At 51.4% G+C, this 21,855-nt stretch overlaps 2 protein-coding genes across 8 annotated transcripts in view; one reads left to right on the top strand and one right to left on the bottom strand.

Moving 5' to 3' along the window:
• Positions 1–11,388, bottom strand: part of DDX54 (DEAD-box helicase 54) — a 28,946-nt gene extending 17,558 nt beyond the window's left edge. For 4 of the 5 annotated variants that reach the window (XM_033220490.1, XM_033220491.1, XM_033220492.1 and 1 more), the window contains exons 1-9: positions 11,175–11,388; positions 6,083–6,212; positions 5,112–5,182; positions 4,325–4,513; positions 4,159–4,208; positions 2,254–2,295; positions 2,042–2,137; positions 264–385; positions 102–163 (exon numbers count right to left, since the gene is read on the bottom strand). In XM_033220490.1, coding sequence (XP_033076381.1) covers positions 102–163; positions 264–385; positions 2,042–2,137; positions 2,254–2,295; positions 4,159–4,208; positions 4,325–4,513; positions 5,112–5,182; positions 6,083–6,212; positions 11,175–11,348 — 936 coding nt within the window. In that variant the 5' untranslated portion in view covers positions 11,349–11,388. The remainder of the gene's footprint in view (positions 1–101; positions 164–263; positions 386–2,041; positions 2,138–2,253; positions 2,296–4,158; positions 4,209–4,324; positions 4,514–5,111; positions 5,183–6,082; positions 6,213–11,174) is intronic. The other variant, XM_033220494.1, reaches the window with a different exon arrangement.
• Positions 11,389–11,425: 37 nt separating this feature from the next.
• Positions 11,426–18,696, top strand: RITA1 (RBPJ interacting and tubulin associated 1). Of its 3 annotated transcripts, none has more exons than XM_033220507.1 (4): positions 11,455–11,915; positions 12,079–12,210; positions 12,581–12,946; positions 17,647–18,696. In XM_033220507.1, the coding sequence occupies exons 3-4, from the start codon at positions 12,645–12,647 to the stop codon at positions 18,152–18,154; spliced, it is 810 nt and encodes a 269-aa protein (XP_033076398.1). In that variant the 5' UTR covers positions 11,455–11,915; positions 12,079–12,210; positions 12,581–12,644; the 3' UTR covers positions 18,155–18,696. The 3 variants fall into 3 exon arrangements, with proteins under 3 accessions (XP_033076397.1, XP_033076398.1, XP_033076399.1); XM_033220508.1 differs by having other exon boundaries at positions 11,644–11,915; positions 12,087–12,210; XM_033220506.1 differs by lacking the exon at positions 12,079–12,210 and having other exon boundaries at positions 11,426–11,915.
• The last annotated feature ends 3,159 nt before the right edge of the window (positions 18,697–21,855 follow it).

Here is a 21,855-nt window from a genome sequence, read left to right as displayed (position 1 = left end):
TGTGGGGAGAGGGCATCACGAGTTGGCTTTCGGGATCCTGGCCCAGAGCCTGCAGGGCCCACCTGGCACACCCTCCTGGGACAGGACAGGTGCAGCCTCACCTTCAGCTGCTCACTAAGCTTGGTGTCCACGTCAAGCCGGATGAGCACAGGCTCTGTGAGGCCTGCAGGAGACGTGGGGGAGAGTGGGAGTGTCGCAGAGGGACTGGACCCCCAGGCCCCAGCCCCACCCCCAGCCCCCACCTCCACCCCCAGCTCACGCACCAGCCCGGGCAAATTCCACCAGCAGTTTGGGCAGCGTGGCGGAGAATAGCACCGTCTGGTGGCCCCCGGGAAGGCGGGCGATGATCTCCTGCAGCTGCTCTGCAAAGCCCATTTCAAAAAGCCTGGAAGGGTAGAGGGCAAGACCGGGTCAGAGGGGGCCTCCACTCCCTGGAGTTCCAACCTCAGCCATCCTTGTCCCCACAACTTCTGCAGTGTCCCAGGGCTCTTCTCTCTAACTCAGCCCACTCACACTTTATCGCGTGACTTCATCCTAATCAACAATAACCTTGAAATCTGGAATCTGTCTCGGTTATGTGCTTATAAACTCATGCTGAAATAATCGACAGCAGCCCAGGCTGGCTGCAGGGGGTCACGCCTGTAATCCCAGCACTTTGAGAGGCCAAGGTAGCAAGAGTTTGAGAACACCCTAGGCAAGACCCCATCTCTACAAAAAATAAAAAATTAGCTGGGGCCGGGCACGGTGGCTCACGCCTGTAATCCCAGCACTCTAGGAGGCTGAAGCAGGTGGATCACCTGAGGTCAGGAGATCGAGACCATCCTGGCTAACACGGTGAAATCCCGTCTGTAATAAAAATACAAAAAAAAATTAGCCAGGCGTGGTGACAGGCGCCCATAGTCCCAGCTACTCGGGAGGCTGAGGCAGGAGAATGGCATGAACCCGAGAGGCAGAGCTTGCAGTGGGCCGACATCGCACCACTGAACTCCAGCCTGGGTGACAGAGCAAGACTCCATCTCAAAAAAAAAAAAAAAAAAATTAGCTGAGCATGGTGGCGCATGCCTATACTCCCAGCTACTCAGGTTAGGCTAAGGTGGGTGGATCCCTTGAGCCTGGGAGGTCGAGGCTGCAGTGAGCCATCATCACACCAGACTAGCCGACAGAGCAAGACCCTGTCACCATCAATCAATCAATGATAGCAGTCCCTCCCCGCTTCCTCCACCTCCCCCTCCCCAACTCTACCAGGGAGGGTTCTAAGTACTTTACAAGTATCAAGTCTTCAGGTCCTCACAGCACCCCTGGGAGGTACATGCTACTTTATCCCCATTTTGCAGTTGAAGCAGCCAAGGCCCAGAGATGCCCAGTGATTTGCCCAAATTCAGAGCTGAAGTTGCAGAGCTAGGACTGGATCCCACTCCTGTCTGGTTCCTGAGTCCATGCTCTCAACTTTGTGCTTTTAAAAAAAAATCATTGAAATCCCATGTTAGGGGCCGGGCACTGTGGTTCGTGCCTGTAATCCCAGTACTTTGGGAGGCCGAGGCGGGTGGATCACCTGAGGTCAGGAGTTCAAGACCAGCCTGGCCAACATAGTGAAACCCCATCTCTACTATAAACACAAAATTAGCCGGGCGTGGTGGCGTATGCTTGTAATCCCAGCTACACAAGAGGCTGAGGCAGGAGAATCACTTGAACCTGGGAGGCGGAGGTTGCAATGAGCCAAGATTGTGCCATTGCACTCCAGCCTGTGTGACAGAGCGAAACTCCATCTCAAAAATAAATAAATAAATAAATAAATCCCATGTTAGATGTCCTATTATTCATTTCAATACTCCTGAAATGCAAAATTATAAATATTGGTCAGAGAGCCCCACAGACGAGCTCCAGCACCACTTATGAGGAGGTCTGCAGCCCACATCTGGGGAGACACTGCTTCGATCTTGGCCACACGGGTGTCTCCCGGCAGAGCCTTCCTCTGGTTGACCTCTCTGCCTCTGCTTTCCCAGTTCAGACACAAGTGCTCAGGGCTGACCTGCAGCCTTACCGGTCGGCTTCATCGAACACCACGTATTCCACACTCTGCAGCTTCAGGTTCATTTCCACAGCCACATGCACCAACCGTCCGGGTGTGGCAATAATTCTGGAAGACGGTGCACAGGCCAGGTGACCCCAGGGCCAGGGCCACCACCATAGTTCTCTTATACCCCCACCACTGGGAAGGGACCTCAGGGAGTCATCCCCAATCCACAAACTCACATGTCGGGATTTTCGTGCAGGGCTGCAAACTGGTCTTCCATTCTAGAGAGGAGAGAAGGGTTTTAGCTTGATAAAACAGGTCTCCGGTTTCCCTTCCCATAACCAAACGTCCAGGTGAGGCTGCACACCCCAACCCCAGGAACACAGACCCGAGCCTTGGAACTGAGGAAAGGCCAGTGCTGAGGTATGAGGCAAAGGCATTGCCCTGACAAGAGATACAAGCTGAAATATTCAAAAGAACAGTTATAACAGAGTTCCCCCAAAGAGATGGGCTCAACTACAGACCTCAATTCACTCCTTCTGTTGGTCCAGATAGCAACAAAGCTGCCTTCTACCCACAGCGCCCCCAGCAACTAACCCTGGAACTACCAGCTCCAACTAGAACTCAGGTTCCCCGGATCTCTGTCAGCTCTCGTCCTTAAACCCTTTGGGCACACATCCCTACTTTTAGTCCTCCTCTGAAGCACCCTTGGGATACCTGTAGGAGCCAGGGTAGTCCTGGGCCAGGACTAGCCCAGGGAGGCCTTTCTGACAATCACAACTTTAGAAAGAGTAAATGACAATGGAGACAAAAGCACTGAAAAGCAAACTCTCTGACAATCAGGAGTGTTAATAGCAGCATCCTTAAACTTTCTCCCTTAAAGGGGCTGCTCTTTAAGGGAGAAACTGTGGGATAAGGCATGGAATGAGGCAGGAGACTGCATTCTGATCCCAGCTCCACTATGGAATCACTGCCTCGCTCTAACCTGTCACTTCCTCATTTTGCTCATCTGTAAAACAGGTGTGGCACCTACTACCTAGGAAGGGTGGTACATGCACATCAGGCGATAATACAGCTTACGCATCTGAGCTATTACAAATATCCCTCAATTCCTGTGCTTTCTGCTTCCAAACAGCCCACAGCCAGGCATGGTGGCTTATGCCTGTAATCCTAACACTTTGGGAGGCCAAAGCAGCAGATCGCTTGAGCCCAGGAATTCAAGACCAGCCTAAGCAACACGGCGAGACCTCATCTCTACAAAAAATATAAACATTAGCTGGGCGTGGTGGTGTACACCTGTAGTGCCAGCTACTGGGGAAGCTGACGTGGGAGGATCACTTGAGCCCAGGAGGCTGAGGCTGCTGTGAGCTGTGATTGCGCTACTGCACTGCAGCCAGGGTGACAGGGCGAGACCCTGTCTCAAAATAAACAAACAAAAAACAAAAACAAAAACCAAGCCCACAATTAGGCATATGAAAATAGATACACCTGTCTATCCGGTGAGCTGGCGACTCTATTTCAGGAGCACCAGAACTTCTGAGTGGCAGTGCTTCTGTGGACAATTTATTTTAATATTTTATTGCAGGATTTCCTTTGTTGGTTTTTTCTTAAGCCAGTCAAATTTAGCAGTGAGGGGGTTGTACACCAACTTTAATGATACTAATGTTCTGATAACCTGCTACCACTGGACCAGCCTTATTGGGTTTTTGTTTTGTTTTTTCTTTTTCTTTTGAGACAGAGTCTCGCTCCGTCACCCAGGGTGGAGTGCAGTAGTGCCAGTGCGGCTCACTGCAACCTCTACCTCCCGGTTCAAGTGATTCTCCTTTCTCAGTCTCCACTGTAGCTGGGATTACAGGCATACGCCACCACACCCAGCTAATTTTTGTATTTTTAGTACAGACAGGGTTCCACTATGTTGGTCAGGCTGGTCTCGAACTCCTGACCTCAGGGGATCTGCCTGCCTCAGCCTCCCAGAGTGCTGGGATTACAGGCATTTGCCACTGGGCCCAGTCTGTTGGTTTTTTTGAATGAGCACAGAAGCTGCCATTATTAATAAGCAACAGAGCTAAATCAAACTAATGTCCTGAAGACACAGAGATGTGCCTGCATGGTGGTGACCCTGGCATGGGGTGCAGGGACCTTACCTGTCTCCACCCAGGATCAGGGCAGTCTTGAGGCCAGTGAACTTGCCTAGCTGAGAAGAGAAAGTGATTGAGAGAGGGCAGGGGTGAGATGACAGCATACTTGTGGCCTCTGTGCCCGGTCCCAAGTCAGCCCTCGCCTCCCACCTCTCCCCAAGCCCACACACACCTCCTTAGTGAACTTCAGGGTCTGCAGGGCCAGCTCTCGGGTGGGCGAGAGGATGAGGGCACGGGCCCCAGTCTGGGCACTGTGGGTCCTGAGCCGCTCGAACATGGGGAGGAGGAAGCAGGCCGTCTTGCCACTGCCTGTCCGGGCCATGGCCACCACGTCCTTGCCATCCAAGATCACTGGGATGGTCTGGAGGGGCACAAGCAGGGAAGGTCAGGGTCAGCTCCTCCCAAACACCACATGATCCAGAGCTTCAAGGTCCTGAGGAGTGGGCGTGCTACAGATCTCAGTGAATGGGCAGGCACCTGTCACCCAGCCCTAAGCCTATTCTTGCTCATTCTTTCAAAAGCCTGTTAGCACGCCTCCAAGGATAAGCGGCTCACTACCCCAACTCTTTCCATTGCTGGAACACCCTTCTTCAGGCGGAGCAGACTCTACCTCCCGTCCAGTCCTCCTCAGCACCCCAGAGAGATGGCTCCCACTGGGTGAAGCATCTGAGAACAAGAATCATAATCCCTGGATGATAACAGGTGGCTGTGAGCTGCCGGAGCTGAGGCTTAGCTATGAGAAGCCTCTGGGAGGCTCAACTGGCAGAAAGGCCCAGAGTCTCTGCTCAGCTCGGCCCAACTTTCTCCACCAAGGAAGTGGGCACGCTAGCTGGGGCTTCAGCAGAGTAAAGGGGGCAAGAGATGTGACAGCTGGGACAAGGGGTGGCTGTCAAGGGGCCAGACAAGAGGGCCATGTCACTCCTCCCTGGCCCTCACCCGTCGACCGCCCCACCCCTCACCTTCCTCTGGATGGGCGTCGGCACCTTGTACCCCTTCTTCATGATGCCTTTGAAGACCGGGTAGCTTAGGCCTGGGAGAGACATGGAACTGTCAGGGGGCCGAGGGAGTCCCCGCAGCACCAACCCCAAGAACTTTACAGGACAAATGACAGCTTCATCAACAACAAACAACAAGAAAAAAAGCAATAAAGCAGAAACTGAAAGGTGAAATGAGACTTAGGAGACAGATGTGACTGGGGCACCTGAACCTTATTTGCTTTTCTGATGTGAACCCACTCTTGATGTCACGAGACAGCAGGGACCTCTGAATGCTAATGGGGTCTTAGATGACACTGAGAAGCTGTGCCTTTGTTTTAGGGTGGTAAGGTCCTGCGCCTCTCAGAAGTGTGTGCGAACACAATGAGGATGTCTGCAACGAAATTCAGAATCACCCAGGTGGTGGAAAGGGACAAGAGGGTGAGGGCCTGGATGGGAGCTCGCTTTGTTGCTCACGCTGGACTTGAACTCCTGGCCTCAAGTGATCCCACCGCTGCCTCCCCAAACGCTAAGATTACAGGCATGAGCCACCGTACCCGGCACTCGTCTTGATAGTTAAATCCTCGGTCTAGCTGCTGCTGATTTGTAAAGAGTAACAGTCAGGCTTTAATTCCGGCCAGCCAGGTGTCCCCACACCACCAACCTATTCCATCCTTTCCCTCCTTCTGAAATGCCCTCTGCATGCAGTAAGTCCCCGACTGTCTTTGCCTGTTCCTGCATCTACATCGCCTTTCCCAAGGCCTGTTCTAATTGCCCTCTCCTATGTCAGGCCCACTGCCCCGCTAGAAGGCCCTGAATGACTGGGAGACCAGATCTGCTACCCTAGTCTACCCAACCACAGTGCTGGGCCCAGAGTGGACATCAGTGAGTGCAGAGGCGGGGTCGATCCCCAGCTGCCGCTCCCGCGAAGTCCCCGATGCCAAACGTGCACCCACCCATGGACTGGAAGCCTCCAGATTTCTTCTTTTTCTTGTTCTGGGCACGCACCATCTCCCGGGTGTCCGGCTCCACATCTGAGGTGCATTCCGAGGTGGGAAAGGTGGGCAGGGGTCTGCCAGGTCCCAGCTGGGAGGGAAGAACAGAGAGGGAGTGTCATTCCAGGCACAGTGGGACCACAGGGGGCAGGGAAGGGGGCTGTGCTGTTGCCCTCTCTCCCCGATTCAAGCCAATGATGCTTCCGCCAGATCATGTCACTTTTTTGCTAGTAAGTTCTCCTTTGGCTGGGCCAGGACAGGACAGAAGTCTGGAGTGGGGTCTGCAGATAGACTGTCTCGGTTTGAATTCCAATCCTGTCACTTACCAGCTGTGAGACCTGAGGGAAGGGACTTAATCTCCCTGAGCCTGTGCTTCCACACCTGCAGAATGGGGACAACAAGCAAAGGCCTCCCAGGGTGCTGTGAAGATCATATATATGGGTGAGTGTCAAACTTAGAAAGGTGCTTAGAAACGTGGTGGTATTATCACTATCATCATCACCACCATCAAAGCCCTCAAAATTAAATACCTGGCTGGCGCAGTAGCTCATGCCTGTAATCCCAACACTGGGAGGTCAAGATGGGCAGATCACCTGAGGTCAGGAGTGTAAGACCAGCCAGGCCAACATGGTGAAACCCTGTCTACTAAAGTACAAAAATTAGACAGCCATGGTGGTATGTGCCTGTAATCCCAGCTACTCAGCAGGATGACGTGGGAGGATCACTTGAACCCGGGAGGTAGAGTTTACAGTGAGCCGACATCACGCCACTGCACTCCAGCCTGGGCAACACAGCAAGACTCTGTGTCAAAATAATAATAATAGGCCGGGCGCGGTGGCTCAAGCCTGTAATCCCAGCACTTTGGGAGGCCGAGACGGGCGGATCACGAGGTCAGGAGATCGAGACCATCCTGGCTAACATGGTGAAACCCCGTCTCTACTAAAAATACAAAAAAACTAGCCGGGCGAGGTGGCGGGCGCCTGTAGTCCCAGCTACTTGGGAGGCTGAGGCAGGAGAATGGCGTGAACCCGGGAGGCGGAGCTTGCAGTGAGCCGAGATTGCGCCACTGCACTCCAGCCTGGGCGACAGAGCGAGACTCCGCCTCAAAAAAAAAAAAAAAAAAAAAATAATAATAATAATAATAATAATAATAATAATAATAAAAATTAGCCAGGTATGGTCACTTGCACCTGTAGTGCCAGATACTCTGGAGGCTGATGCAAGAGGCTCACTTGAGCCCAGGAGATGGAGGCTGCAGTGAGGCATGATCTCACCACTGCACTCCAGCCTGGGTGATAGAGAGAAACCCTGTCTCAAAAAAAAAAAAAGTAAACACACATTTTTTTTTTTTAAGAGACAGGGTGTCACTCTGTCACCCAGGCTGGAGTACAGTGGTGCAGTAATGGCTCACTGCAGCCTTGAACTCCTAGGCTCAAGTGATTCTCCCACCTTAGACTTCTGAGTAGCTGGGACTTTTTTTTTTTTTTTTTTTGGTAGAGATGAGGTCTTACTACATTGCCCAGACTAGTCTTGAATTCCTGGCCTCAACCATTCCTCCCTTCATGGCCTCCCAAAGTGTTGGGATTACAGGCATGAACCACCACACCCAGCCCCTAAATACTTTAAAGAGCCAATCGAAATGCCTACTATGTGTGAAGTGCTAGACTTTTCCAAGCTCTCCCGCCCCCTACCCCCACCCCACCAGCCGCCAACCAATCTCCTTTCTGATCTCTGGTCTGTCTTGTGCCTGGCCTCCTTTCTGCTCACCCAGGACCCACTTTTCCTGGCACAGCTAAATCCAATACAGACACCTCCTCTGGGGAACCTTCTTGGACTCCAGGGCTGCCCCCTTTCTCTTAAAAATAACATTTATGGCCAGGCGCAGTGGCTCACACCTGTAATCCCAGCACTGGGAGGCTGAGGTGGGGGGATCATTTATTTGAGCCCAGGAGTTTCGACACTAGCCTGGGCAACATGGCGAAACCTCATCTTTACCAAAAAAATTAAAAAAAAAAGCATTTAAGGAACAGCAATTCATAAGAGTGGCTGAAACTTACAAGGCCATATACTGTAAGCTAGGTGCTGCTCTGAGAATTCATACAAATTAACCCACTTAATCCTCACAACAATCTGAAGTGGGTACTATTGTTCTGTCCATTTTACAGAGAAGGAAACTGAGGCACAGAGATAAAGTGATGTGCCCAAGGTCACACAGCCAGCAGGTAGTAGGTAAGGGATGTAGGGATGTGAACCCTGGCTTCAGAGACTGTTCTTTTCACTGTGACCCTCTAAAGTTGACTACAATCCTCTAGGGCAGAGCCATGGTCTGTCTTGAACGGTCTGCAAGTTTAGAACGGTTTTTACATTTTAAGGAGTTGCAGGAAAGGAAAAAGAAATCAAACAAAAAAGACAGTAATCTTATATGGCCCAATAAAACCTAAAAAAAAGATTTACCATCTGGCCCTTGATAGGTCGGTCAACCCCTGCTCTAAGTACATGAAAACAAGGTGCCTGGGACACATAGGCACCTGCAATGGCTACTGAACAGCATGTATGAACAGCATGTCCTTCAGTCTTTTTTTTTTTTTTTGAGACAGTCTCATTCAATCACCCAGGCTGGAGTGCAGTGGCAGGATCTTGGCTCACTGCAGCCTCCACCTCCTAGGTTCAAGCAATTCTCCTGTCTCAGCCTCCCAACTAGCTAGGACTACAGGCACGTGGACTACAGGCATGCGCCACCAGGCCTGGCTAATTTTTGTATTTTTAGTAGAGACGGGGTTTCACCATGTTGGCAAGGCTAGTCTCAAACTCCTGACCTCAAGTGATCCGCTCACGTTGGTATCCCAAAGTGCTCAGATTACAGGCATGAGCCGCCATGCCCAGCCTCCTTTAGTCTTTTCAACCTTTTTTTTTGTTTTTTTTGAGACAGAATTTCACTCTGTTACCCAGGCTGGAGTGCAGTGGGGCAATCACAGCTCACCTAGCTCAGGTGATCCTCCTACCTCAGTCTCCCAAGTAGCTGGGAATACAGGCACACAGCACCATGCCCAGCTAATTTTTGTATTTTTTTGTAGATGCAGAGTCTCACCATGTTGCCCAGACTGGTCTTGAACTCCTGACATCAAGTGATCCTCACTCCTCCAACTCCCAAAGTGCTGGGATTACAGGCACGAGCCATGGCACCTGGCCAACAATCTTTGAAACATATATAATCATTTACTTGCCTTCTACAGATGTGGAAACAGTTACAGAGAAGTTAAGCAACCTCTCCAATGTCCCACAGCCAGTGCAAGGTTGGGCCAAATTTGAACACAGGGTGGTGCTGTGAGAAAGCCCTTGGTCTGAACTACACATAGACTCCTCTTCTTTGGTACTCACTACCTCTGCCCACCTGTGCTGTTCATTACCTTTAGTAGTTTCTCTACATTTGTTGAGCACCTACAGTGTGCCAGGAGCTGGCTAGGCTAGAAGGGGAGGGAGACGGTGGGATGAGGTCTCCTCCAGTTCCTGCCTTGGGGTATGATCCTTTCTCTTCATATAAATGCCCACTTACTCATCTCCTTGCCCTGAGCCTACTTGGTGCCAGGCACCTGCTGGGAACAGGACTGTGGGAAATAATGGGCAAAACCTTTCTGCCCCGTTGGTGCTCACACCTGTCCCCTCATGTGCATACATGTAGCATTCAGTAATGGAAAGGGCACAGGCCTTGGAATCAGACAGTCCCAAGTTTGAATCTCCTGGCTCCTGTACTCACAAGCTGTAGGGTCTTCGTCAAGTTTCTTTTTCTCTTTTTTTTTGTAAAGCTGGGATCTCCTTTTTTTTTTTTTTTTTTTTTTGAGACAGAGTCTTGCTCTGTTGCTCATGATGGAGTACAATGGAGCCACTGCTCACTGTAGTCTCCGCTTCCCAGGTTCAAGTGATCCTCCCATGTCAGCCTCTCTAGGAGCTGGGACCACAGGCAGGCGCCACCATACCAGGCTATTTTTTTTTTTTTTTTTTTTTTGAGACAGAGTCTTGCTCTGTCACCCAGGCTGGAGTGCAGTGGTGCCATATTGGCTCACTGCAACCTCTGCCTCCCAGTTTCAAGCGATTCTCCTGCCTCAGCCTCCCAAGCAGCTGGGATTACAGGCGCGCGCCACTACAACTAGCTATTTTTGTATTTTTAGTAGAGACAGGGTTTCATCATGTTGGCCAGGCTGGTCTTGCACTCCCCACCTCAGGTGATCTGCCCACCTCGGCCTCCTAAAGTGCTGGGATTACAGGCTTGAGCCACCGCGGCCATCCTAATTTTTTAATTTTAATTTTTTTGTAGAGTCGGGGGCCTCCCTATGTTGCCCAGGCTGATCTTGAACTCCTGACCTCAAGCAATCCTCCCACCTCAGCCTCCCTAAGTGCTGGGTTTACAAGCGTGTAGCCACTACACCAGGCCTTTGACTATTTCTTAACCCTCTAGGCCTCAATTTCCTCCTGTGGAAAAATGAAGATGACAGTTGCCGGTGGTGTTAGCACAGCGTTGGTGTGAGGATTACATAATAAGGCTCGTACAGCTCTTAGTATGGAGCCTGGCACATAGTAAATGGTCAACAAACACAAACTGGCCGGGCTCATGCTAATTTTTAAATTAGTTTCCCAGAGGTTTGGGGGCGTCACTGTCTCAAGCCACGCAGTCCGGCCTCCTCTTAACTCAACCTCCCAAGAACGCTCCAAACTCAAAAGTCAGATTTTCCGCACCGGCACTTTTCATTGGGCGAAAGGCAACCAGGATCCGCCCCATGAGCAGGAGGCAGCCAATGAGAGACGCGCGACCAAAACCCGGCAGGAAGGCCCGCAGGCTCCAGCCCCGGGATCCCAAGGCTCCAGCCGCGGGACCCTGAGCCTGACAAGCCCCGAGACACGTGCTCAGGCCGGCGGTCCCAAGACCGGTCCTGGGGCCAGCAGCCTCCCTCCTCACTCTCTGCGGAGCCCACTCCCCAGCTGGGGAAACTGAGGCCTCGGGGCGCTGCCGGGAGCCGGGTCTCGGGCCCCAAAATGCGTCCCAGCCCCACGCGCCTACCTTCCGGCCCCGGGCGTCATCTTCCGCCTGGATCTCAAACTCGCCGTCCTCCGAGTCGCTGCCGCGGACCTGGGAGGCCGTGCCTTGGCGCTTACGGAGCCCCTTCTTCTTCCTCCACTGGGCCATGGCAGCTCTCGACCTAGGGCCGGCCGCCGGGCGCTTGCCTGCCGCCATTGGGGCCTCGCGCTGGGAACGCAAAAGGGGGCGTGGCCTGCTGCGCGCACCAACTGCTTAGGAGGGGGAGGTGCGATGGCCACGTGACCTCGGCTGCACTTTCGCCAGTGCCTGCGGCCCTGGGCGGCCTAGTACACCAGCCGCTGAGTGAGTGGCACCAGAGGCCCCTCGCCGTGTTTAGGTACCTCCTGGGCGTCAGGGGCGTGGCGCCCGCCCCTGGGCGGACTCCCCCATCCCCTGGCGCGAATGGTCCGGGCCGCGTCCGCAGTCTTGCTGGCTGCTCCCTGTTTGCTGGGTGCTAGGTGCTGGGCTCTGGTTTTCTGGATGCGCGCGCCGCTCACACGTCGCCTGTGCCGGCTCCTCGGGTGAGGTGGTCCGCGCGCGGTGCCCCCGCACGGCCTGGGCTGCCGGCGGTTCGGGGCCTCGGGCATTCCGGGCTGCAGATTGACGCGGATCCCGGATGCACCTCGCTCCCCCGCGCCCTCGCCGAGGGGTCCAGACCTGGTGGGAAGAAGACGAGGGGAGGGGTCCCTGAGGACCCCGATGACTACGAACCAAGATGCTCAGGTAGGAGAACAGCTCAAAAATGCAGGGATCTCGGGCATTTTTTAATCGGGTCATTGATTTGGGAGTCGCAGAATGTGGGGCAGTGGGGGCGGCGGTGATCTCCCGATAGCAGTGTAGCCAAGTACACAAGCGCTGGACTCAGATTTCACTTGCACCGTTTTAGCTTTATAGGTGTGACCTACACATGTGACTTCACCTCAGTTTTGTGATCCGTAAAATGGACAAATTCGAAGCTACTTCACAGTGCTGTTGAGAGGATTAAATGAAACAATGCTTGTAAAGCTCTTTGCAGGAGGTAGGCATGGGATCCACGCTGGCTGTCATTGCCCCCGCACCCATCAGTACACACAGGATATAGAAAAGTGCCTGCCTCCCCTACCACCATAGTGCGTTTTCTGGTTGGTGCCTAAATGGGCACAGGTGTCATCTCTCCTTCACCCCCCAGTCATTCTATAAATAATTGCCAGTAGCACCCCTTTCTCTACCATTTTGACAACTAAAAAAAAAGCCAAAAAAATTTCCAAAATGCCCCCTGAAGTTGACAGCTCCCCTTTGAGATACTGGTTGAGAGAGAACTAAACCCTTGGGATGAGAACTTCAGAGACTACCGGTCTTCCTCCATTAGCACTGCTGTGGCTCAGGGGTGCTACTCTGACCTCTCACAGGGAGCCTCGGAAGCAGGGCCTGGCCGGCAGAGCACACCTGCTGTCACCAGGGACCACAGGCGGCATGAAGAACCCTGTGGGGCTCGCCGTCAGTGGGATGCAGACCCTCCGCCTTCAGCACCGCTGCCGGGGTGGCTACCGGGTCAAGGCCAGAACGTCGTATGTGGATGAAACTCTGTTTGGCAGCCCAGCAAGCACCCGGCCTACCCCACCAGACTTTGACCCGCCCTGGGTGGAGAAGGCGAACAGAACCAGAGACGTGGGCAAGGAGGCATCGAAGGCCTTAGGGGCAAAGGGGAGCTGTGAGACCACCCCCTCAAGGGGCAGCACCCCAACCCTCACTCCAAGGAAGAAGAACAAATACAGGTAATGGGGTAGGGAGGTACAAATCCTGTACTTAGTGCAGCCACCTGGATTCCAGTTACAGCCCTGTTGTTCACCTACTCTGTGACCTTGGGCAAGCATCTTGACCTCTCTGAGCCACAGTTTACTGGTGTGGAAAATAGGACCAATGATTCCTACCTAGGGGGATTGTTGATGGATGAAATGAGAGAGGGGTCTGCAGCGCTTCGCACAGTAACCTAATACTTAGAAAGCTGTCAATAAATGGTAGTGTTGATGGTTGTGATGGTGGGTTCCCTATCCCCAAATGTCACAAACTGGGCATCTGAGGCCCAGAGGCGTCAAGTGATGCATAAGATCACAGAGAAATTTGCATAAGGTTATTAATATTAATGTGATCGATCCTTGAAATGGCATAGACGTGATGTTTCTGAAGTCATTCTGAAAATGGGTTTTGGCTGGGTGGGGTAGCTCATGCCTGTAATCCCAGCACTTTTAGAGGTTGAGGTAGGATCACTTGAGCTCAGGAGTTTTGAGACCAGCCTGGGCAGTGTGGTGAAACTGTGTCTTTACAAAAAATACAAAACTTTGCCAAGTGTAGTGGTGTGCGCCTGTACTCCCAGCTACCTGGGAGGCTGAGGTAGGAGGATCGCCTGAGCCCAGGAGGCAGAGATTGCAGTGAGCCAAGATCACGCCACTGCACTCCAGCCTGAGTGACAGAGTGAGACCCTGTCTCAAAAAAAACAACAACAAAAAATTGAAAGTGGGTCTTGCTGCATTTTTATGAACAAGTTAGAAAAATAGGAACTAATGCAAGTTGTTATTGTTGTTAATTAATTAGATTAGAATTAGATTATTTGGACTGTTTCAGATTAATATCAGCCTGGTGAGAGGTGTCTAGTGGTGAGCCACAGGACTCTGTCCTGTTTATTGTTTTCAGTGGTTTGGACAAAGACACAGAAGATGGCCGGGCGTGGTGGTTCACACCTGTAATCCCAGTACTTTGGGAGGCTGAGGTGGGCGGATCACGAGGTCAGGAGATGGAGACCATCCTGGCTAACACAGTGAAACCCCGTCTCTACTGAAAATACAAAAAAATTAGCTGGGCGTGGTGGTGGGTGCCTGTAGTCCCAGCTACTCAGGAGGCTGAGGCAGGAGAATGGCGTAAACCCGGGAGCTGGAGCTCGTGGTGAGTGAAGATTGCGCCACTGCACTCCAGCCTGGGCGACAGAGCGAGACTCCATCTCAAAAAAAAAAAAAAAAAAAAGAAACAAGACACAGAAGATTAGCACAGTAGTTGGCTAGGGCCACCGTGACAAAATACCACAGACTAGGTGGCTTAAACAACACAAATTTTTTTTTTTTTTTTTTTTTTGAGATGGAGTCTCGCTCTGTTGCCTAGGCTGGAGTACAGTGGCACGATCTTGGCTCACCACAACCTCCACTTCCCTAGTTCAAGCGACTCTCCTGCCTCAGCCTCCCAAGACTACAGGCACACACCACCGTGCCTGGCTAACTTTTTGTTTTTTGAGACGGAGTTTCACTCGTTTTGCCCAGGCTGGAGTGCAATGGAGCTATCTCAGCTCATTGGAACCTCCGCCTCCCAGGTTCAAGCAGTTCTCCTGCCTCACCCTCCCGAGTAGCTGGGGTTACACTGGCTATTTTTAGTAGAGACGGGGTTTCTCCATGTTGGTCAGGCTGGTCTTGAACTCCCTACCAGGTGATCCACCTGCCTCGGCCTTCCAAAGTGCTGGGATTACAGGCGTGAGCCACTGCGCCTGGCAATTTTTGCATTTTTAGTAGCGATGGGGTTTCACTATGTTGGCCAGGCTGATCTCAAACTCCTGACCTTGTGATCCGCCCACCTTGGCCTCCCAAAGTGCTGGGATTACAGGCGTGAGCCACTGCACTTGGCCACAACACATATTTATTTTGTCACAGTCTGGAGGCTGGAAGCCCAAGATCAAGGTGTTGGTGGGTTTGGTTTCTCCTGAGGCCTCTCTCATTGGCTTGAAGTTGGCCACGTTCTCACAGCGTCATCATAGGGCCTTTTCTCATTTTTTTTTAATCCTTCAATGACATGCAAGGGCCTTTTCTGTACACACACCTGGTGTCTCTTCCTCTCATAAGAACACCAGTTCTATTGGATTAGGATCCCCCACCCTTATAATGTTATTGAGTCTTAGTTACCTTTTGTTTTGTTTTGAGACGGAGTCTGGCTCTGTCACCCAGGCTGGAGTACAGTGGCGCCATCTCGGATCACTGCAGCCTCTGCCTCCCGGGTTCAAGGAATTCTCCTGCCTCAGCCTCCTGAGTAGCTGGGATTACAGGTGCACACCACCGCGCCCAGCTAATTTTTGTATTTTTAGTAGAGATGGGATTTCACTGTGTTGGCCAGGCTGGTCTCGAACTCCTGAGCTCAAGTGGTTCGCCCGCCTCTTGCTTTCCAAAGTGCTGGGATTATAGACGTGAGCCACCGCGTCTGGCCAGCCTTAATTACCTTTAATTAATCTGAATAATTAAGACCAAGTGTAGAGACATTTGGGGTTAGGGCTTCAACATACAAATTTGGGTGGGCACAATTCAGTCCATAAGAACTGGCCAACTAAATTTAGGGTTCATTCTGAGCCACAGGGACATATTTCAGATGAGAGAAATGAAATGAGAATGGGAATGATGCCTATTATAGAAACAAGAATCAGTTTTTGCCAGTTCTGTAGACAAGGCAGGGTCAGGTGGAGATTAGCAACACTGATACCTACAACATGGCTGAAAACACTGAGGTAAAGATAGGCTGCATTAACGGAAGTATGGTGTCCATGAAAAGCGAGGTGCCAACTCCCTGCTCACCTGGAGGATGGAATTTTCTTCTGGATGCCAACAGGTAGAGGGTGTCAAGTGAGGGGTTGCATAAGAGGTAGAGAAGTTACTGAGCAAAAACCTTGGCACCAGACATATGCAGGCATTAGCCAATGTGGTTTGAGCAGCTAAACCAACTGGCAAAAGGTTGCCCTTTCCAAGACTTGCAGTTTGGGGATAGAAACACTTTCAGTCCTGGCCAAAAACTACGGGCATGGAATCTTGCATGTATGCCATGAATATCTGTTGAATTTAAAAAAATAATAATAATAATAGGCCAGGCAGGCTGACTCAGGCCTGTAGTCCCAGCACTTTGGGAGGCTGAGGTGGGAGGATTGCTTGAGCCCAGGAGTTTGAGACCACCCTGGGCAACATAGTGAGATCCCTGTCTCTACAAAAAATAAAAATATTAGCAGGGCATGGTGGCGCATACCTGTAGTCCCAGCTACTCTGGAGGCTGAAGTGGGAGGATTACTTGAGCTCAGGAGTTCATGCCTACAGTGAGCTATGACTGCACCACTGCACTCCAGCCTGAGTGACGAAGTGAGACTCTGTCTCTTAAAAAAAAAAAAAAAAAAAAGAAAAGAAAAAAAAGGCCAGGTGCGCAGTGACTCTTACCTGTAATCCCAGCACTTTGGGAGGCCGAGGTGGGTGGATCACGAGGTCAGGAATTCAAGACCAGCCTGGTCAACATGGTGAAACCCCGTCTCTACTAAAAATACAAGAATTAGCCAGGTGTGGTGGCACACACCTGTAATCCTAACTACTCAGGAGGCTGAGGCAGGAGAATCACTTGAACCCAGGAGGCAGAGGTTGCAGTGAGGTGAGATCGCACTGCTGCACTCCAGCCTGGGTGACAGAGCGAGACTCTGTCTCCGGAAAAAAAAAAAAAAGAAAAAGAAAGAAAAGAAAATGGGCACAGTGGCTCACTCCTGTAATTCTAGCACTTTGGGACGTTAAGGCAGGGGGTTGCTTGAGATCAGGAATTCAAGACCAGCCTGAGCAACATAGTAAGATCTGATCTCTACTGGAAAAAAAAAAAAGTTAGCTGGGCTTGGTGGCACCGTGCCTGTAGTCCCAGCTACTAGGGAGGCTGAGGTGAGAGGATTCCTTGGGCCCAGGAATTTGAGACTGCCGTGATCTGTGACTGTGCCACTACACTCCACTTGAACGACAGAGTGAGACCATGTCTCACAAAAAAAGAGAAAAAGTGGAGGCTCTAAAGACTAAGGTTATACTAATTGTGACTCTTCATTGCAAGTGACAGAAAACTTATTCAAACTGGCTTTCCCAGGAGAAGGCATTTGGGGCTCCTGTAAGAGGGGCTCAAACTGTGGCTGGAACTGTCTGTCTCCACCTTAGTGCTACTTTTCCCTGCATGCCGTTCAATCTCCAGTAGGAAGGAGATGGCCACAAACTGCTTTGGGCTGACATCCTATCAGCTTAGCAAGAAGTAAAGTCAGGTGGCAGAAAAACATCTCTTTCCTAGTAGTTTTCTGCAAAGGGGTCCTAAGGCAGATTCTGATTGGAGAGGCTTGGGTCATCTGGCCATTCCGGAACCAATCCATGTGGCCAGGAGGATGGAATATGCAAATTGTCCAGACCTGGGGCACATGCCTGGGAATGGGGTCAGGATGCAGGGGCAGTGGATGTTTCACAAGGTAAAATCAGTGGAGACCGGGGACAGTGGTGCCACAGAAGGCTGTGGCCTCGCTGTAGGTTTCAGACTGGGAGACAGGGACTCCTGGGATCTGCAGGGAACCCTCCTCTGCTGCTGCCAGTGCCTGGGGATGGGTGGGAGAGCTGTTAAAGTTTTGAGGGATTGTTCATCCCCCCGCTTATGGCGTTTATCTTCCCTTTGCCAGACTGATCAGCCACACCCCGTCTTACTGTGATGAGTCGCTGTTTGGCTCCCGATCTGAGGGCGCCAGCTTCGGGGCCCCGCGGATGGCGAAGGGGGATGCTGCAAAGCTCCGTGCTCTCTTCTGGACGCCACCAGCTACCCCCAGGGGTAGCCACTCGCCCCGCCCCAGGGAGGCCCCACTGCGAGCCATTCACCCCGCTGGTCCCTCCAAGACAGAGCCGGGGGCGGCGGCAGACTCCCAGAAGTTATCCATGGATGGGTTACACTCTTCATGCCCCCTGAGGCGGGGACTTTCCCATTCCCTCACCCACCTGAATGTCGCCAGCACTGGTCATCCAGCCACCAGTGCCTCCCACACAAATGGGCCTCAGGATCTCAGGCCTTCCACATCAGGGGTGACCTTCCGGAGCCCCCTGGTGACTTCCAGGGCTCGCTCAGTTAGCATTTCAGTGCCAGCTACCCCACGACGAGTTGGGGCCACCCAGAAACCAAAGCCCCCTTGGAAATGATACTCTTTCATCAGGGTTGCCTATGGGGCCACGGCAAGAGGTATAGCCCCTTGCCGGGGTAGGAGGACATTCATCACCCAGGGAACCCCAGGTGTGAAGCCCCTGTGGGGGCAGACAGACATAGCAGGGGTGAGCAGTGCCTCCCTTTATCCTGACCATCTCTAGTCGATTCCTGCCTTTTTCTCCCGATTGCGGATGTGGGGGCCACCTCTAAGATGCCGTCTCCAGTCCTGTCTCAACCACACTCCAAATTAGTGCCAACCTAGGGGCCTGGCACCTCCCACATCATCCATTTTCTTGCTGCCAAGTGCAAATAAACGGTGTGATTGCCAACCTGGAGGGTCCCCTCTCCTTCAAGCCAAGCTTCCTGCTCCGGATTAGTTTCCAACTGAGTCTACAAGCCCTAAAGGAGTTTTCCCAGGCTGTGTGTGAAGCCTGGAGAACACAAGGGCAACTGGGAGATTTTTGAGTGAACATTGTTTCATCTTAATATGCTTCTGTATTTATTTTCATGTACTAAATATATCAGCTTATCAAAGCCATGAATGTTCCTTTTTTTCCCCCTTAGTTTATGTTAAGCCTGAGTTGATTTAAATAACAAAGTTAAATACAACAGGTAGTACAAGGATGTGGCAGACAACACGTCAGTGGTGAGTGGGTGACTGAAGTTTGGGAACCCGGGGCCTCAGGACTGGACTCTTCCTCCCATAGGTTTCTGGCTAATGCTACTAACTTGTGGTTGGCCAGCTCTTCCTGAGCTCAGAATACAGACAATAGTATTTTTTTAGTTTTGTTTTTAAGTTTGTATGTGTGTGTGTTTGTTAAGGTAGGAAATAAAACAATGGCTAGGACTATGCCAAGTGGAGAGTCCAAGAAAGCCAGACAGTGACACGTGTGTCTGCAGAGCACTTAGAATGCAGCCCGGGGCTTAGGAAAAGCAGCAAAGCCTTTGCACAGATGGAATTGCACCTGGACTGGGCAGCGTAGGCTGGGCTCTGGGCCTCTCCTTGCCCCCATCTTCCTGTAAGGCACCTCCAGGAGGCACCAGGATTCTAGGGAGTCCAGTTGGAAGCCACATCATCCGTTTGGTACGTCTGCCTCGGGGCAGGGAAGAGTGGACACTGCTGGGGAGGAAGATCTGCAGTGCCCAGGACCAGGGACACACGGAAACGCCTGTGGGGTCAGGCAGGCCAATTGCGCTGTCATGCAAACATGCTTTGTTTTTTGGTTTTTTGTTTGTATGTTTGTTTTTGGTGATTCTTTTGTTTGGTTTTGTTTTGTTTTTTAAGACACGGGGACTCGTTTCCTTGCCCAGGCTGGAGTGCAGCGGCGCGATCATAGCTCACTGCTGACTTGACCTCCCGGCTCAAGCTATCCTCCCCCTCAGCCTCCTGAGTGGCTGGGACTACATGCATGTGCCACCGTGCCCAGCTAGCTTGTTTTAAAAAATTTTTTGGACCAGGCGCGGTGGCTCACACCTGTAATCCCAGCACTTTGGGAGGCCGAGGCTGGTGGATCACGAGGTCAGGAGTTCGAGACCATCCTGGCTAACACGGTGAAACCCCGTCTCTACTAAAAATACAAAAAATTAGCTGGGCGTGGTGGTGGGCACCTGTAGTCCAAGCTACTTGGGAGGCTGAGTCAGGAGAATGGCGTGAACCTGGGAGGCAGAGCTTGCAGTGAGCTGAGATCATGCCACTGCACTCCAGCCTGGGTGACAGAGTGAGACACCATCTCAAAAAAAAATTTTGTAGAGAGGGATTTCATTCCTTCCAGTAAGAAACAAGAAAAAAGGGGAAAAAAAAGAGTCACGAGTGGGCTGGTCTCAAATTCCTGGCCTGAAGTGATCCTCCTGCTTCAGCCTCCCAAAGTGCTGAGATTACAGGTGTGAGCCACCTTGCCCAGCTGTAATGTGCATTTTAAACATATAGAATGTTTAAGCTTCCTGGAACTTTCACAATTAGTTACTCATGCCCAATTCAGTTTTTCCTGAAACATCCATTTCTCTTTTGCCTTCCCATCTTCCCCTTAGTTTCCATAGACATAGGCCAGAAATACCTCTCTTTCCTGGCTGGGCATGGTGACTCACGCCTGTAATCCCAGCACTTTGGGAGGGGGAGGCCAAGGTGGGTGGATCACTTGAGGTCAGGAGCTTGAGACTAGCCTGGCAAACATGGCAAAACCCTGTTTCTACCAAAAATACAAAAATTAGCCAGGCATGGTGACGCATGCCTGTAATCCCAGCTACTCGGGAGGCTGAGGCAGGAGAAATCACTTGAACCTGGGAGGCAGAGGCAGTAGTGAGCTGAGATCCAACCAGTGCACTCCAGCCTGAGCAACAGAACAAGACTCTTAAAAAAAAAAAAACAAACTCTCTTTCCTCCCAACTACAGTAAAATCTGGCAATAGCCCGAGGTAACACTAAAGGGTAACTGACACCAGGCTGTGGTGTATGTAAGGCAGTTGGGGGTGGTGAGGACAGGGGCAACCTACTCTCTACCATCTAAAGGGGGCTGCTGCTGCTGAGCCCTAGAAGACGTACAAGCCTGGGATATCTGGATGATTAGATTTTTTTTCCAGGAAAGGGAGAGTGCTGGATTTCAATGTGGTGGCCCTCAGTTTTTTAAATGCCAACAAATAATTTAAAAATAATTGTCCAGGCCAGGTGTGATGGCTCATGCCTGTAATCCCAGCACTTTGGGAGGCCCAGGCAGGAGGACTTCTTGAGGCCAGGAGTTTGAGACCAGCCTGGGCAACACCGTGAGACCCCGCCTCTCTAGCCACCTTTTTTTGTTTGTTTTGTTTTGTTTTATTTAGTCTTGCTGTGTCACTCAGGCTGGAGTGCAGTGGCACAATCTCAGCTCACTGCAACCTCCACCCTCCCAGACTCAGACAATCCTCCTACCTCAGCCTCCCAAGTAGCTGGGACTACCAGCATGTGCCACCATGCTGGGCTAATTTTTTAATTTTTTATAGAGACAAAAAATAAAACATGGGGTTTTGCCATGTTTCCCAAGCTGGTCTCAAACTTCTGAGCTCAAGTGATCTGCCTGCCTCAGCCTCCCAAAGTGCTGCGAGTACAGGTGTGAGTAACCACGACTGGCCTAAACATTTTTTACATTTTTTTTAAAAAAGCTAGAAAGTATTTTCTGACGTTTTCCTGAAGCAGGTCATAAGACTCTCATGTGAGAGGTGCCCTCTCTATACCCAGAGGAAAGTTATATCCTTATTTCTGAAGACACAGGGACACAGAGAAGAATCTAAACACACAGGTCTTGCTAAATTTCCCCCAGCTTATTACCAGTAGATCATACCTTTTTTGCCCTATTATATATCACCACAACTGTCTACTCTTCATCAAATGTAGCGTAAAAGCACACAGGCTTAACTGTTTCTTCAGGTCTACATTTCCTCATGAAGGCTCCGGTGTCATGTAAAACTTACATTAAATCAATTTGTATGCTTTTAAAAAAAAAGTTGTTTTAAATAATTGTTCAGCTCCCTGGAATCTGAAGCTAAGGGCTGCTGTGACCTCAGGACTCCCTCTGAGCTTTCACAGTGCTGGAGCAGGGGAAGTTGCAGGCAAATTAATCCCAGAACAGGGTTGGCGGCAGCCTGAAACCTGAGGCCCTGCCCCTCCTGGAGTTCCCTGCCTGCTTCTGTGCCCACTATGGGCAGCTGGGACCCACACCCCACTGCCC

The sequence above is a fragment of the Trachypithecus francoisi genome, unplaced genomic scaffold, assembly GCF_009764315.1.
Source record: "Trachypithecus francoisi isolate TF-2019V2 unplaced genomic scaffold, Tfra_2.0 Lachesis_group11, whole genome shotgun sequence".
Taxonomy (NCBI): domain Eukaryota; kingdom Metazoa; phylum Chordata; class Mammalia; order Primates; family Cercopithecidae; genus Trachypithecus; species Trachypithecus francoisi.
The sequence above is the reverse complement of the archived record's forward strand: the minus strand, read 5'-3'. Positions and strand labels throughout refer to the sequence as shown.

Excerpts from the sequence above, each read along its gene's own strand:
- RITA1 (XM_033220506.1), top strand. Across the intron at positions 12,947-17,646 it reads AGGAAGAAGAACAAATACAG|ACTGATCAGCCACACCCCGT; the intron begins GTAATGGGGTAG and ends TCCCTTTGCCAG.